The sequence below is a fragment of the Acinonyx jubatus genome, chromosome B3 (assembly GCF_027475565.1).
Source record: "Acinonyx jubatus isolate Ajub_Pintada_27869175 chromosome B3, VMU_Ajub_asm_v1.0, whole genome shotgun sequence".
NCBI classification, from domain to species: domain Eukaryota; kingdom Metazoa; phylum Chordata; class Mammalia; order Carnivora; family Felidae; genus Acinonyx; species Acinonyx jubatus.
Genome location: NC_069386.1, coordinates 82,980,609 through 82,998,787, shown reverse-complemented (window position 1 = coordinate 82,998,787; position 18,179 = coordinate 82,980,609). Strand labels below are relative to the sequence as shown.

The window sequence follows — 18,179 nt, the reverse complement described above, 5'->3', positions numbered from 1 at the left end:
GTGATGGAATTAATAGTGTTCACAAAATATTGAACCAATTTGAAAAAGGCATTGTAGAATGAAGAAATGACCACAGGCTAAAGAGAACAAACTGCTCCTTTCTCTCCCACTCAAATCATTGGGTGGTAAGTAAAAGTTGCTAATAAGCTTCTGATTTCTTGGCCAGTTTATCACAGAGGACCATAAGTGATTCAGTGTGAGTAGCAGATCATGTGTAGAGGATGAGATCATGCCAGAAATGGTAGAAGGGGTTTAGAAACAACACGAGTAGCCTAGGCCTAGATGCATTGGCTCTGCTATTTGTGGACCTGGAAGGTGAGGTCAGGGGTAGCAAAATGGATACCAGAAGCACCTGTTGTCCAAGTGAATGGCCAAGCTGGCCCGACAGGAGAAATGTAGACTTCACTCTGCCCTGACTTCCCCAACTATGGATAAATTCTCCAAAAACAAATGGCTGGTAAAAAAAAAAAAATACAAATACAACTGCTTATGAAAAGATATTATATTTTATTTAATTTAAAAAAACCCCTCAATTTGTTGACACCTGGACCAAACAGGACAAAGTGGATCACACAGGAGCAATGCTCTAAGCAAGCACTGACTGAAGAGCTCTGATGCGAACCAGAAGGGCACCCAAACACAAGTTCTGCATGGGGTATAGTCTTTATGTCTTTCGGTGAAGGCACAGCCATTTGGTTGGCACTTCATAGGAATATCTTTCCAACAAGTCTTCATCATATGGTATGTGCCATGAGTCTCCAGTTGTTTGCACCACTGTGTCATAACTGGGGATATGCTGTTGAATTAAAAAGGGAGCCAAACATTGAGAACAACACAGAGGGGTTACCTGGCCATTTCCCTTTCTTTTCTGACAACTTCTCAGTTTGCTTCAGGAGTATTCTCTGTCTTACTTAACAATGGATTTTCAAAGAGCAGCTAGCTCTGTGAAGATGAACCCTAGCATTAGGGGTTTCTTTTTTGGGGGAGAGTTCATCTTTAAGGTTAAAGACTCTCTACAGGAGAGTCTATATTTGGACTGAAAGAAAATTTTCATATATACAAAATAGAGAAATAGTATAATGAACTCCCATGTATGCACCACCCAGCTTCAGCCATTATCAACTCATGGATAATTTTATTTCATCCATACCACCCCCCAAGATTATTGTGAAGCAAATCTCAGCTATCATATCCCTTCTTCTATAATATTTAGTATGTACCTTTATTTTTATTTGTGAGAGAGAGAGAAAGTGGGAGAGAGGGGCAGAGGGAGAAAGAATCTGAAGCAGGCTCCATGCTCAGTGTGCAGCACGAGGTGGGGCTCGACCCCAGGACTCTGGGATCATGACCTGAGCCGAAATTAAGAGTTGGAAGCTCAACTGACTGAGCCATCCAGGCGCCCCTCAGTATGTACCTTTAAAAAGTAAGGATCTATTTTGTAAATATAAGATCAATACTATTATTACACTTAAGAGTTAATAATTCCTTATCATCAGATATCTGCTATTTACATTTCCCCAATTATTAAATATGTGTACATATATTTTACAGTTGATTTCTTTGATTAGGAGTTGAAATTAGGTTATTACATCGTGACTGAATTATCTGTTAATTTTAATTAGAGCTTTACTTTTCATCTCTGTTTTTCTTGTCATTCTGTTGTTGTTGAGGAAACCAAGTCAGTTGTCCTGAATAGTTTCCCCCAGTCTTGATTTTTCCTATAGAGCTGTTGTTTTGTATATTTTTTGACCATTGAACCACATATACATTGGCTAGTGTATTTTTCTATAATAGCTTGCCTTTGGATTTTTTCCCTTTGCTTTCACACAAGAGATAAGAGATCTCATATTTTCAGGGATCTAAACTAGAACCAAAGGAGAACTCAACTGAGACCATGCTGCAGAAGTGAACTAACAGGAAAAAGAGTTACTTAGCAGAAATATGACGAACCATAAGGGATAAGGAATTTTCAGGAAAATAAAAAACATGTATGAGGAGTTATAATTGGTGACATAACTGAAGTCACAATTGATGACATCTCAGATGTTTTTGATATGTCAATTAACGTGATGTGAGGCTGGTCTATGGAAACTTTTGCTCTGGCAGACTTTCTGTGTCCAGGAGCTGGCTAATCCCAAATACCAAACTACAGCTGAGAAAAATAAAGCATTCAGAACCTTCAACTAAGTGCAACATTCTTTGACTATGCCACATTCTTACTATCTATCTATCTATCTATCTATATGTGACTATATACTGTACTTGACTCTGTTGGCATTATGTAGAGAACAAATAACATACCTGAAAGGTTACTTTTGATCCTGGAAGCCTATTAATGATTGCTAGCTGATGGCCCTGCTGCCACTTAAAGAAGAGGCGCTGGGTCTTGGCATCATGTAGACAGGCCTTGTGGTCCCGCATCAGATCTTTTGTGATAAACTTGCAGTGGTTCCCCGAGTGCAGCGTGGCATACAGAAGGAATGGGTCGTCTGCCGAGCTAAGCCAGGCATAAGAAAGAATACAATTAAGCACAGCCCCAAGGAGGCAGAGGATGGCATTCTTCACCACGCTTTTTACTTCTTACTCTATCTACTTTCCTCAGAGGTGCTCTGCATTCTTAACTGACATGATCTCAGTGATGCTTACAAACTACCTGCATCATGTCCTTTGCTAGTAGACAGCATTCTCTAGAACACAGGTTGGAAAGCTAAGTGGAAGGGAATGCAAATGCTCAACTTGGTCCACTGTAGTGGGCTCTCCCACTAAAATGAAGAATTCTAACAATGACTTTCTCTTCACATTCACAGAGAACCCTGGTTCTCTGTGTGCCCAAGGTGTTGTTCCTATTTGCCTTATCCACCACAGGGCACACCCACACCACCCCCCTTCTCACCTTTCCTCATTTAAATTTGAGGAATATTCAAAATATTAATAAGGCAGGATGACACTTCCTTGCAAGCTACCAAAAATAATGGGCTGCCCTCAAAGCTAATAGTGGTATCTCAGAGAAGCTTCTGGGTAGTCACCCAGATCAGCAGTCAAAGGCATCTCCTGCTATGAGATGAACCAGTGACTCAGAGTTTCTAACAGGCCCTCCACTTGAGCACTTACCACTGTAGTATGTGTGCTGTAAAAACAGCCAAGTAGTTGCCTTGCTCAGGAGATTTGGACTATAGCACGTGGTATGTCTTATGCCTTGATCCAAATGACCCAAAGTAGGACCATTTATAGTTTATTTTATACTCAACTATTTCAAATGAAATGATAAATGACTAGAATCTATCTGCCTTTAAAATCTCCAGGAAAAAAGAGAGCGGAAAGAAAAATAGAAAAAATGTAGGGGGTTATATGCAACAATATCAGAAAAATGATAGTAATTGCTGGAGCTGGGTGACACTTCCATGGAGATTCACTATACTATTCTCTTATAGTATAGTATCTGTTTGAAAAGGCTTCTTTGGTACATTAGTGGAAAATAGAATTAATGTTAAAAACTTAAATATTCAAAGCCACAGGAGGTCACTGAATCAGTCTTTACAACTGGGTTTGGAACTTTAACAGACACAATAAACACAAGCCCCAAACCAAGCATGAGACCAATTTCCAACAGGCTTCTTGGTTGTAACACTGCATTTATCCAGTTCCTCCACCTAAGAAAAATAAAAGTGATGATGATGGCACTTACATATATGCTTTCCAAGTACTTGGTACCCTGCTACAGTTTTTCATGGATTATTTACAAATATTATCTCACTTAATCTTCACAGAAACCCCATGGGGGTTATATATGAAGACACAGAGGGAAACATCTTCCAAGATAGGAGGTGGCAGGGCTGATATGAATCTGGGTAGACTAATTCCCAAGCCTGTGTTCCTCTTGTCTGTCCGATGCTGCCTAAAGTGAGTGTGAAGAGTATTATTATTGTCTTCTACTCACAGAGACAAAGAAGCAACCTTTCCTGTGAATACATAAAAGGACTTAGCTAAGGAAAAAGGGATTGGTTTGGGATCTGAACGAGGGGTTAGCCCCCTGTTCCATGCACAGAGAGTCATTTTACCTTTTTAGGAATAAATGATTTGGGGAATACTGACAAATCTTGAAGCTACCACATTCAACATAATGAAATCTATACCCAGGAGTGAGGTACACACATGATCCAGGCAAAGTTAAAAATAAACTTTTGTCAGCATAAATCGGATGTAAAACTAAGTGTATGTTAAAAGTTTACACGTCCTGTTGAGGGTCTGTGCCCCCTCCTGATTAGCTGCTTTCTTCTTTATGGACACTGTACCATTTTGTCACTCACCATGTTTTCCATGTTTCTTTGGATTCCTGAGAAGCTGTGGCTCATAGCAACATTCCCTTTATATTTAGAATAAATTCTAGGCTCCTTGCTTGCCTATCTGAGTCCACAGGTCTTCTGTACTATGGTCCTTTCCTTCTGAGTCCAGAACCTCCTGCTTTTCCTTCTTGCTGCTACAGCTCATCTACAATAGTTTGTTTGCTTTCTTCAAACATGTCAAACACATTCCTGCTTCAGGGCTTTTTGAACAGTGGCTGTTCCCTCTGCTTCATATGTTCTTCCATCCACCCTCCCCCATTTTCTCAAATGACTCCTTCCCTCTGGTTTTGCCCCCTCCAAAAGGCTATTCCTGACCACCCCATCTACTACCCTCTGACCTACCCCCTACCTAATCCTTTTTAATCTATTTACCCTGCTTTATTGTCTTCCTAGCCATTGATCACTGCCTGGAATTACATGACCTTTTTTTTTTTTTTTAAATTAATTAATTAATTAATTTATTTATTTATTTTTTTACATGACCTTTTTATTTGTTTACTTATTTACATCCCAAGAAGGCAGGCACTCAATGAACGACTGCTGTTTTCCAAGAACACAGAGGGTGCTCATATTTATACAATACTGGTTAAATGATCTGTGTAGGACCTTATGGCATGCATTCTGTGTAGTCATCTCACTTCTGACTTTATTTCCCTCCTATTTCTCCTTTATCCTTATTTTCTCACCCATTTAAATGTATCCCGCTGTAGAAAGTATATTTTCGTAAGCTGCTTCAAATCTTCTTTTAGAATGAGGCTGAATATACGTACATATATACATTCAGACACATGCACTTTAAAAATGGCAAGAATAGGTAACTAACAAGCAGATGATGGAAGCCTAGTGTAATTCACCTAGTGCCTTCAGTACTTACATGTTGTCAGCAAAGAAGCAGCTGGCTTGCTTCTGCACCTTTTTCATCTCATCCTTTCTCCACCTGGAGTGCTGTGTTAGCATGTGCTTTCGGCCCAAGACCAGCAGCTGCAGATTCTGCTTGGCTAGTTGAGAGACCACATGCAAGAGCTAAAAAACACAAAGCCAGTCCCCAAAAGGGCCAGGAGAAGAATGTCAAGTAAGTGGAGTGATTTTTCTACCTGGTAGTCTCAATGGTGAAACACTCTTTTCTGGTAAGGGGTGAGAAAACATTCCTTAAAACAATTCTGCATCTTTGTAAGCCTGAAGCAAATGTTTCTTTGTTACAACTGCAGCCTACTGGTCAGGCTACATTACATTGGGTCTGGTGGGAGGGGAGGGGTTCCTAAGCATAGACAAAATAGGTTGTTGTTGTTATTGTTGTTTTACATTTAATTATTTTTGAAAGACAGAGAGAGACAGAGTACAAGTGGGGAAGGGGCAGAGAGAGAAGGAGACACAGAATCCAAAGCAGGCTCCAGTCTCGGAGCTGTCAGCACAGAGCCCGACGCAGGGCCCCGAACTCACAAACGGTGAGATCATGACCAGAGCCAAAGTCGAACGCTTAACCGACTGAGCCACCCAGGCGCCCCCAAAATGAATTATTTTTAAAGTGTGTTCCGCAGAGTCCACTGGGATAGAGACAGAGAGGTTCAATGAGGATGGGGTTTAGTTCCTATACTCCCGACCCTGTTTCAACCAAAACAAGCTCAGCTTTGGTACATTTATACATAGGTATTCTGCATAAGTTGTCACTTGAATAAAGTGAACAAAGTGTTCTACTTTTTTTTTTTCTTGTAAGTTTGTATATGGCTGGAATAGATTGCATCTTTTCAGCCAACTTTTCCATGTCATGATTCTGCGGAGACTGATACCTTTCACTGAAATTCTTTTTTCCACTCAAAGATCTGTCAATTTCTGTTCCCCACCCAAAGATTGTTAATATGTATTTACCAGTGGTTTTATTTCATGCATTTTTATATAATCTTATAAGCCATAATTTTAAAAGGCTAGTAATCAAAAGCAAACATCTACACTATAAGAAAGTTTGGTTCATTGATTCAAACACCTCAAAAGATACTGAGAGGTGCATCTCCTTTAGAATGCATTTATAACATCCCTTTATTTATTTATTTTGAGAGAGAGAGAGAGCATGTGAACAAGCAGGGGGGAGACAGAGAGAGGGAGCGAGAGAATCCCAAGAAGGCCTATGCTCAATGTGGAGCCCAATTCGGGGCTTGATCTCACAAACTGTGAGATCATGACCTGAGCTGAAATCAAGAGTTGGACACTTAACCAACTGAGCCACCCAGGCACCCATAACATTCCTTTCTTAAAGCTATGCTGAGATTACAGATTATTTTCGGTGAGCTCAATTATAAAACGGCAACTGGATTCATTAAGAAGAATGACAATTAGTTTTAAAATTTTCCATATGAATTTCCATTGGATTATTGCTTTATATTTTTAGTTTACTACTATACCCTGGTTTAGATAAATGGCCTTGAGTTTACTAATATTAAGTTAAAAAGAGGGGCCCAGGGAAGAACAGAAAAGGATTAGCTTGAACTGCTCTGGGGCACCATCTTGTGGCTTAGAGGTCTGTAGTAGCAGCAGCTCTCTGAAATGATGCTAACAAAAGAGAATAAAAGAAAGATACAGGAAAGAAAGATGAGTTTACAGAATAAAGGCACTGGCCTGAAACTCTATGACAGTCTAGCCATGAGCAGACTTCCTCTGCAGTAAATTCCAAGGCTAGATCCAGTGGGCTGGGTTAGAGTCACAGGTATACTCAGAATAGTAAAGAAAAAGAAAATTTACCTTAATTCTATGTTAGATCAAACATAAAACTGGGGGGGATTTCCACTTCTTGGAAGATGGAAGTAGATCTACTTTTCCCTATCTCTAAAGTACTACTAAAAAGCCCAGGCATTCTAAAAAACAAACATATAAAGACTTTGAAAGTTTGATGTTTCCAAAAATCAAAATGTTTTCAAACACATCTAAAATATAAAATACATCATAGGGGCACCTGGCTAGCTCAGTCCATGGTATGTGCAACTCCTGATCTCAGGGTTGTGAGTTCAAGACCCATGCTGGGTGTGGAGATTGCTTAAAAATAAAACCTTAAGAAAAATACCATAAAATGAAATTTATACCCATTTTGCACATAAGAAAAATATCAGAAATTAGAAAAAAGAAGACTGTGAAAGGTACAGAGAAAAAAGCAGACTGGCTGGGGACCTGAGGGCATGAAGAATGACATGGTAAGTGAGTTCCCTGTATATTCTTTTTGACTCATATATCCTAGACTTAGAGTGAAGAAGCTGGCAACCCAGAAATGCCAATGGGTACAAAAAGACCCCAAGAAAGGCGCAATTTCTATAGCCCAAGGACCAGGAAAGAGGCCATCCAGCAAGACAGAAAACTTGTTACAATGATGACACCAGAAGACTGTGGTATTGTGTGTGTGTGTGTGTGTGTGTGTGTGTGTACATATATACATGCAGTTCCCAGAGCAGCCATTAAAAATCCACACTAAAACACACTATATATTAAAAAACAAAACACAGTAAAAAACCCAGGACAGATACATAAAAATGGAATTCTATAAAAAAGTTCAAGTAGCCAATAGGAAGGCAGGAAAAACGAAACAGAAAAAAAAATAGAGATGATATAAAACAAAAAATAAACTGGCAGGCATAAATCCTAACATTTCAATAAGGACATGAAATACAAAGGGTTTTAATACACCAATTAAAAAACAGAGGCAGGCAGTGTGGATTAAAAAACATAACCCAACTATATACTACGTAAAAGAAACTCATTTTAAATATAAAAATATAGGCTAGTGGAAAGTTAAAGGATGGAATAAGTTAAATCATGCAAAGATTCATTAAAGGAGTGCCAGAGTGGCTACATTAATATTAAATGAAGTAGAATTTAGAGCAAAGAAAATTACCAGATATGCAGAGGGACATTATGTGATAAAAGGATCAATTCACCAAGTAGACACAGCAATCCTAAATGTGTGTGCACCAAACAACAGAGCTACAAAATATGTGAAGCAAAAGCTGATAGAATGCAAAAGTGAAACAGACAAATCCATAATTATAGTTTGAGATTTCAATATTCCTCTCTCAACAACTGAGAGAAGACCCAGATGGAAAATCAGCAAGTATATAGAAGAACTCAACAACACCATCCATGGTCATGGATTGGAACACTCATGACAGTAAAGATGTCAATTCTCCTCAAATTGATATATGGGTTTTAAATGCAATTCCTATCAAAATCCCAGCAAGTTTTTTTTTTGTAGATATAGACAAGATTATTATAAACTTACAGGGTAAGGCAAAGGAAGAGCAGCTAAAACAGTTTTGAAAAAAAAAAATAATAAAGTGTGGAAAAAATAAGTCTACCTCATCTGAAGCCTTATTACAGAGCTAAAGTAATCTACATTGTGTGATATTGGTAAAGGGATAGGCATATAGATCAATAGAACAGAATAGATGACCCAGAAATAGACCCAAATAAATATGCCAAGGAAAGGTAAGTTTTTCAACAAATGGTGCTGAAGTAATTGGACATCCATAAGTAAAAAATGAACCTCTATTTAAATCTCACACCTTATACAGAAAATTAAATCAGAGAAGATCATGGACTTAAATATAAAGCATAAACTATACAGTTGTAGGGAAAAAACCTAGGAGAAAAATCTTCATGACCAGACATCTACACAGAGTTCTTAGATTTGACATCTAAGACATTGTCTATAAGAGGAATCTTTGGGGGTGCCTGGATAGCTCAGTTGGTCAAGCATCTGACTCTTGATTTTGGCTCAAGTTGTGATTCCACAGTTCGTGACTTCAAGCCCTGAGTTGAGCTCTGCGCTGACAGCACAGAACCTGCTTTGGATTCTCTCTCTCTCTCTGCCCCTCCCCTGCTCATGCTTTCTCTCTCTCTTCCTCGCTCTCAAAATAAATAAATAAAACTTTTTAAAAAATTAAAAAAAAAGAGGAATCATTGATAAATTGGACTAAGGGGCGCCTGGGTGGCGCAGTCGGTTAAGCGTCCGACTTCAGCCAGGTCACGATCTCACGGTCCGTGAGTTCGAGCCCCGCATCAGGCTCTGGGCTGATGGCTCAGAGCCTGGAGCCTGTTTCCAATTCTGTGTCTCCCTCTCTCTCTGCCCCTTCCCCGTTCATGCTCTGTCTCTCTCTGTCCCAAAAATAAATAAACGTTGATAAATTGGACTTCAAAATTAAAACTGTTTGCATTGTGAAAGGTCCTGTTAAAAAAGATGAAAAGACAAGTTACAGACTGGGAGAAAATACTTGCAAACCACATATTCAACAAAGAAGTGAACATATAAAGAACTTTCAAAACTCAACAGTTAAAAAAAAGCAAATAATCCAAATAAAACATGAACAAAGACCTTTTCAAGTGCTTGGCTGGCTCAGGTGGTAGAGCATGTGACCTTGATCTTGGTATTGTGAGTTTGAGCCCCACATTGGGGGTAAAGTTTACTTAAAAACAAAGCAAAACAGGTGCATGGGTAGGTCAGTCAGTTAAGCATCTGACTTCAGCTCAGGTCATAACCTCACAGTTGATGGGTTTGAGCCCTATGTTGGGCTCTGTGCTGACAGCTCAGAGCCTGGAACCTGCTTCAGATTCTGTGTCTCCCTCTCTCTCTGCCCCTCTTCTGCCCATGCGCGCACGCGCTCTCTCTCTCTCTCTCTCTCAAAAACAAATAAAAATGTTAAAAAAATTTTTTTTTAAAACAAAACAAAATCCAAAGAACTTTCACCAAAGAATGCACACAGATGACAAATGAGCACATGAAAAGATATCCAAAATTATTAGCCATGAGGGAAATGCAAATTATAACCCAATGAGGGATCACTATATATCTATCAAAATGGCTAAATAAAAAATAGTAATGACACCAAATGCTGGTGAGTGAGGACAAGGAGAAACTGAATCACTCACATATTGCTGGTGGGAATTTAAAATGGTACAGCCACTCTAGCTACAGTTTCTTGTAAAACTAAACATGCAACTACCACATGACCAAGGTATTGTATTTCTGGGCATTTATCCCAGAGAAATGAAGACCTATGTTCACATAAAAACTTGTACACATATGTTTAGCTACTTAGGTTTATTTGTAATAGCCAAAATCTGGAAACAATCCAGATGTCCTTCAATAGGTGAACAGTTAAACTGGTGCATCTAGATCATCGAATACTAAACAACAATAAAAAGAAACAAACTATTGATACTGCAACAATCTGGATTGATTTCCAAAGAATTATTTGAGGGAAAAAAGCCAAACACAAAAGGTTATGTACTGTGTGATTCCACTTACATAACATGTCTGAAATGAGAAAATTATAAAAACTGAGAACAGATTGGTGGCAGCTGTGGGCTAAAGAGAAGGTGAGGTCAGGAGGGAAGTAGGTATGGCTATAATAAGGAAACAGGAGGGTTCCTTGTGGTGATGGAAATGTTCTCTATCTTGACTGTATCAAGGTCAATATCCTGGTTGTGATAATATAGTTTGGCAAGATGCTACCATTGGAGGAAAGTGGGTAAAAGATACACGGGATCTCTGTCACTATTTCTTACATCTGTATACGAATCTACAATTATCTCAAAATAAGAAGTTAAACAAAAAAGCCAAAATAAAACAAAACCTCTAAACCAAAACAAACTGGGGCTCCTAAGGACAAACGGGTATGTGACAAATATCCAATGCATCCTGGATGGTCAGTATAAGATATAAAAGGCAATCCTCTCCTGAGACTATCAGCAGGAAATAAGTTTAGATAAGAAAGATAAGGAAGGGTTTTCTTAAACTCAGGACAGTCATGACCAGAGAAGCCACAATCCACTCTGGACTGTTCTAATGTGGAAAACCATGAATGAAATGGTAAGGGATAGTTCTGGGTTTGTCTAAGTAATCTAGAATCTGAGCCACATAATAGAACAAAATAAATAGTATGGCTCCTTCTGGAGAGTATCCAAAATTCCAAATTGATTCTAGAACTTCTCTGGGTATCTCAAGGTTAACCAGAGATTGGATCTCAACGCCACCACCACCCCCCGCCCAACCCCATTGCTCCTTAGGATGTCTAAAGGATAATTTTCCAAAAACCAGAAGAAGAAGAATAAATTTCAGACTAATATTTGATGCAAACACTTTCTGGTTTGGCTTCCATTCTAATTTGGTTTATCTCCTACAGGAACAGATAAAAGGTTTTTGTTTGTTTGTTTGTTTTTGTTTTGTTTTTTTTTTTTTTTACTTGTAAGTGACACTTATTTTTGGTATAAAATTGCTGAAAGGTAGTTCCTGAGCTTAGGGTAAAAATACATTTGGCAGGGCCACATCTGTTAGAAATAACTGCGTAGGGATACTCAGGAAGTAGAAAAGCTGCCTGGGAGGTGGTAGAGGCCAATGAGACCAAGAGTTTTTCTGAGTAATCCTAAACTGCAAGTGTAACTTCCTTTCCCTATTCTTAACTTTATACATCACACCCTGCAGTCTCTTGCGCTTCCTGGGTTGTGTGGACTGTAGGTCTTCAAAAACTCTTAAACCTTTGGGATCTGATGTCTACAGAAATTAGTTTTATGCCAGTTCTTCAGCAGTATACCTTATATATGAGAATAGTTATTATCAGATACCTTCTGGAAAAAGTTTTGGAAACAACCCAAATGTCCATCAATAGATGGAAAGATAAACAAAATGTGTATATACACACAACAGAGCATTATACAGCTTTAAGAAGGAATAAAATTCTGATACATGCTACAACATGGAGAAACCTAGAAGACATTACGTTAACATTACATTAACTTAAGACATTAAGCCAGACACAAAAGAACAAATATTGTATGATTCCACTTATGTGACGTATGTAGTCAAATTCATAGACAGAAAATATACTGATTGTAAGGGGTAGGGGTGGGGGAAAATGAGGAGTTATTGTTTAACGGGTACAGAGTTTCAGTTTGGGAAGATTAAAACGTTCTAGAGATGAATGGTGACGATGATGGGACAACAATGTGAAGCATTTAATGCCACAGAACTGTACACTTAAAAATCATTAAAATAGAAAAAAAAAGGTTAAAATAGGGTGTTATATGTATGGGATGAAATCATTAAATTCTATCCTGAAAATAAAATTATACTAAATGTTAACTAACTGGAATTTATTTATTTATTAATTTTTTTTAATGTTTGTTTATTTTTGAGAGAGGGAGACAGAGTGCAAGTCGGGGAGGGGCAGAGAGAGGGGGAGACACAGAATCCAAAGCAGGATCCAGGTTCCGAGCTATCAGCACAGAGCCCAATACGGGGCTCGAACTCACTAACGGCGAGATCATGACCTGAGCCGAAGTCAGATGCTTAACCGGCTGAGCCACTCAGGTGCCCCATTAACTAACTGGAATTTAAATAAAAACTAGAAACTATAAAAATGGTTAAAATAAATTTTATGCTGTGTATGTTTTGCCACAATGAAAGTTTTATTATAGAAATCTAAGAATATAAACAAAAGTCAGTCAGATATAATCACACTACTGTGTGCCTGTCACTAGTTTCAATAATTATCAGCTTATGGCCAATCCAATTTCATCTATATCCCCACCCAGATTATTCTCCCATTCATATTATTTTGAAACAAATCCCAGACATTATATCACTTCATCTGTAAATATGTCAGAATATACTTCTAAACATAAGGACTGTTTTTTAAAAATAAGCACATAATACCATTATCACATCTAAAAAATTAACAATAATTCCTTAATGTCAAATATACACTATTCGTATTTCTCATTCATGATTTTTTTTACAGTTTTCAAAAAAAAAAAATCAGGATCTAAAAAAGCTCCATATATTTCAATTGCTTGACTGCAGTTACAGAAATGTGGCCGTTTGTTTTACAGTATTTCCTGTACTTAGATTTTGCTGACCGCAACCCTATGGTATCATGTAACATATTCTCCAGTCCCCTGTTTTTGTTATAAATTAGTAGTTGGATCTAGAGAGTCAACCAAACTCAAGGATTTTTTTTGGTGTGTACTCATGTATGTGCGTGTATGGGAAACTCCAGTTCCTTCATGGAACATGAACGAGAACTTCTCTGTCAGTCAATAAACAGGGGGCACTGGAGATACAGATATAAAGACACAGTAATCCCTAACCTCCAGGAGTTTACAGTCAAATGATTCTAACAGAATTGAATAAGTCTAAGAGGGAGCACAAGGGATGGGCACTTAAATCACATTGAGGGTAGGGAGGGTGGTCAGGGACGTCTCCACAGAGGAAGCGACCGCTGAGGTTTCAGATGAATTATCCAGGCAAGGAATGGGAATTTCCAAGGACAAGGAGCAGCATGTTGAAGGTGGAAGCTCTTTATTAGTACACCGAATTCGAGGAACTGCAAGCTGTCAAATGTGTTTAAGCAAAGGTGTGGGATGACCTGAGGAATGCCACAAATAAGGCTGGAAATAAATGTAGAAGTCAGTTCACAAAGGTCCTTGTAAGTTGTGATAAGGAATCTTTTCCCACCTGAAAGCAATGGGGGGGAAACAAAGAATTTAAAACAGGAGCATGATATGACTACCAAGTTAGATCAAAACTGTGAACTTTGAGAAGGCTAGACTAGGAGATCAAGTAGCGGGGGGGGGGGGGGTTCTGCAGTAATTCAAGTAAGAGATGAGAACTGAGGCACGGGCAGTAAAGCTGGAGAGATGAGAGCCTTCTAAGTTAGTAGAGTTAGTGGAGCAGAACTGATCAAGCTTAGTCACTGATTACCTGTGGAAATGAGGAGAGGGATAAACCAAGGAAGACTGGGACAGCTGGACAAATGTTAGTACCAAGACAGGGTCTATGAGAAGAAAAGCTCATCATATCCCCAGGTGGGAGATATCCAGTGGGCAGCCAGTTATGTGACTCTACTATCTAGCAGGGGGCTCTGGGCTGGAGATAAAGATTCCAAGGCATCATGGAGTAGAAGTTTAACAGGAAGGATACAGACAGAAAGGAATAAAGCTGAGGATGAAATATGAAGAATACTATTTTTTGAAGGCTAGAATGATAAGAATTTAATGTCAACTGAGGAATGGTCAGAGAGATAAAGAAAAACCAGGAGACAGAAGTCTCTCAGACTATCAAGAGCTTTTAAGAAGAAAGGAGAGGCTAGGTATCAGTGCTTATAGAGACACCAAAGTGTGGCCTGCAACGTGGAGTCATTTTGAGGAAGCCACGGGGACAGGAGTGGGATTTCAGTTGGTTTCCTAAACTACATAAGGTTACAGTTTGCTTTTTCCAGAGAGACTCTGTTTTACAAGCATATCTGTATTTTGTTTACCAAAAATAACAATTCTGCTTTTTCATTTCAGAAACGATGTTGTGTGGTCTCTTCAAAACTTCCAATCTCCAGAAGCTTCATTTTGAAGGGAGGAGGTATTTGATTTTGTTTTTTTAAAGACAGAAGACTTGAGAATATTTATATCCTGATCAGAAAAAGTCAGCGGCAAGGTAAAGGATGAAGATACAAGGCACAGAAAGGATAATTGTTGGAACAAGTTTCCTGAGAAAGCAGTAAGAGAATCCAGAGAATAGGCAAGAAAGAAAGAGAGAACACCTCTAGCACTGAAATGGATTTGAGCATAGATAAATTGGCCTGACCATGTGGTTCGTCTATGTATGTGTGTGGTGTGTATGTTGAAATGTGAGGTCACTCCTCCTGACAGTTTCTATTTTCTGTGTGCGACAGGAGGTGAGTCACTGGCAGCGGGATGGTGGGGAGGGTAGAGCAGGAGGCTTGAGGGCAGAGACACGGAGGAGATACAGCTGGTGTGAGATTAGGAGTAGGAGCTGACCTCGGACTCACAGAGCAAGCCAGACAGCATAAAAACCCAGAAGAGGGTGGAAGCCGGGAGTGCCTTGAGGCAGTAGCAGTTGGCACAGTAGGGAGATTTTCAGCAGGCATCATCCTGGCTGAGTGAGAAGGCCAGTGTGGGTAATGATAATCCCTTGCTCCGCATTTGGTCCAAAGGCACTTACAGGTGGAACCATCATCAAAACATCAGTCATCTAATATCGCTCTCCCTATTTACTACTGAAGATCTCACTCCAAATTTTTATCAATATAGGATCTGTGGTTTGGGGGTTCTGGCCTGAGTCAGGAATTTCAAATTCCTATTTTATTTATTTACTCAGATTGCTTTATTTTTAAAATGTGAAATAAGTTACCTCCCACCCTCTTCACTCCCCCTCCCACTATCCTCAACAGTATTATGAACATTTATCTATCAAGTTATCATCAGTAAAAATGTAAAATGACATCAACTCACATACAACTTCTATATGGAAAGATCTTTGGAGCAAGGATCTCAAAACCATCTGGCTTTCACGGCATGTTCTTTCTGGCAATGTTTCTCCCCTCTAATGACTTTTGGAAACCACCAGGGGTCAATTTGATAAGGGGTCCCAGGAGGCCGCATGTTAGTGCTGAAGTATGTTTCCTTCCTCAACCTACCTCTCCACCTTCAGCCCTACCTTTCTCCTTTTAATGTATTAGTGTGTGTGTGTGTGGGGGGGAGAATGGGGGGTGGTGGTGAGAAGTTGTATTTACTTATCTTAGCCTTAGTTAAGAGCAGACGCCCCCCCGCCCCAGTCCCCAATTCTATTCAGCTAGTTGGAGCCCAGTACCCAGTGGATAAGGCACCCAGTATCATTCCCTGGCAGCTTCTGATGGTAATATTCAACGTGTGAAATGAATAAGTGTAAACAGCTCTTCAGGAATCATGGAAAGTTGAAATTCCTGCACTTGGCTGTGGACAGTTTTCTTTAAAGGATCTAATATACAGATGGGAAGTGGGAAAAAAAGAGAAAAGAGGGAAACAAACTACAGGAGACTCCTAATAACAGAGAAAAACTGGGGGTTGATGGATGGAGGTGGGTGGCAGATGGGCTAGATGGGTGATGGGTATTAAAGGAAGGCACTTGTGATGAGCGCTGGGTGTTGTACTTAAGTGATGAATCACTGAATTCTACTCCTGAAAACCAATATTGCACTGTATGTTAACTAACTAAAATTTAAATAAGGAAAAAAAAAAAAAAAGGATGGGGAGCTTAATTAAAGTAGAAGTTGTTCTCTCTGAAAATGACCAGCAGCTGTTTATAGGTAAAAACTGATCAGGTGGGGTGTTTGAGGAGCAAGGCATCATGCATTTGACTGGTCCAAGCTTTTGGAGGCCTCATTTTTTCTCAGATAAAACCATACTAGTGCTCACACCAAGGAAGATGTGAAGTGATTTTGTCTTTGACCTGTCTCCTCTTTACACATACACACAGCTGTAGTTCAGCACCTGAACTGCAAAATGAAAAATTAAAAAAAAATTTTTTTAAGTTTATTTGAGAGAGAGAGTGCACAAATGGGGTAGGGTCAGGGAGAGAGAGGGAAGAGAGAGAATCCCCAGGCTCCATGCTGTCAATGCAGAGCCTGATGCGGGGCACAAATTCACGAACTGTGAGATAATGACCTGAGCCAAAACCAAGAGTTGGATGCTTAACTGACTGAGCCACTCAGGAGCTCCAGAAAGCAGATTAATTTTAAATACAATGTTGCTATGGGGCACCTGGGTGGCTCAGTTGGTTAAGCATCTGACTTTGGCTCAGATCGTGATCTCATGGTTCATAAGTTCGAGCCCCGAGTCAGGCTCTGTGCTGACAGCTCAGAGCCTGGAGCCTGCTTTGGATTCTGTGTCTCCCTCTCTCTCTGCCCCTCCTCCACTCACACTCTGTTTCTCTCTCTCTCTCTCTCAAAAATAAATAAACATTTAAGTCAAAGGCAAGCAAGAAAAGTAAGTAAAAATTCTTTGGGTCCTTTTCTTTCATGTGCATTAATTAATATTGACAATTATTTCCCACAAACTAAGAATATGAAATCACTTTAGATACACAATGAATGATTCTATAGAGGCAGTGTTCTCAGACTCAGAAGACTACAAACACAATGTTTATAACTGATGCACTGTGCTCTCCACAAAGTTTACAGCAGAAAAAACAAGGCAGGTCATAACTTACACTGAACAATGGAGTTTTCTACTTGTTTCTGTGTTGTTTCTACCATCTGCAGGTAAGCTCATATCTAGTTTCATTCTCTCTTCTGTTTTTGTAAGTCTCAGTGTTCTCTTGAGCTAAGTTTTGGGAAGAGAATTCCTGCTCAGGTGACTGCTATATTCAACATTTTTCTGTATACCTTGGAAAATACCAACAAGGAGGAGTTTAGGAAAACCACCAAAGTTTTGGCTCAAGGCTTCTCATCATGTTTTCATTTGCCAACTACTTACTGGTGCTGTCTCAGCCTCAGTTCTATCTTAGAGAGAGATATCATTCTTTACTTAAGGAAGATGAATGATACTTCGTTCGTGGAACTGTTCAAGAGCTATCCACCATGTAAGATGTAGATTAGCACTTGATGAAAATGGGAGAATTAGAAGAAGATGAAAAAAGGAAATGTTTTAGAGAAGTGGCAGAAGCTGGGGTGAGGAGGGGAGGGGTACTTTACTGGGTGGTATTCAAATGGAAGCTTCAGGGGTGCCTGGTTGGCGCAGTCGGTTAAGCATCCGACTTCAGCCAGGTCACGATCTCGCGGTCCGTGAGTTCGAGCCCCGCGTCAGGCTCTGAGCTGATAGCTCAGAGCCTGGAGCCTGTTTCCGATTCTGTGTCTCCCTCTCTCTCTGCCCCTCCCCCGTTCATACTCTGTCTCTCTCTGTCCCAAAAATAAATAAACGTTGAAAAAAAACAAAAAACAAATGGAAGCTTCATCAACATGGTGGTAGAGTTCCAGAGAGAAAAGGCTGAGACTAAACCAGGGTTCCACTCCCATCTCTGGGACCATGTAC

The 18,179-nt window shown here is 39.5% G+C and overlaps 1 protein-coding gene across 5 annotated transcripts in view; it reads right to left on the bottom strand.

Annotated features, from left to right (window-relative positions):
* Window positions 1-487: 487 nt before the first annotated feature.
* The window catches only part of PRORP (protein only RNase P catalytic subunit), a 132,504-nt gene continuing 114,812 nt past the window's right edge, over window positions 488-18,179 (bottom strand). For 3 of the 5 annotated variants that reach the window (XM_027065580.2, XM_027065578.2, XM_027065579.2), the window contains 3 exons: window positions 5,218-5,366; window positions 2,302-2,497; window positions 488-796 (listed from right to left, as the gene is read on the bottom strand). In XM_027065580.2, the coding sequence (XP_026921381.1) occupies window positions 665-796; window positions 2,302-2,497; window positions 5,218-5,366 (477 nt within the window). In that variant the 3' untranslated portion in view covers window positions 488-664. Of the gene's footprint in view, window positions 797-2,301; window positions 2,498-3,111; window positions 3,651-5,217; window positions 5,367-18,179 lie in introns of those variants that run through there. The other 2 variants (XR_008299360.1, XR_003422458.2) reach the window with 2 other exon arrangements.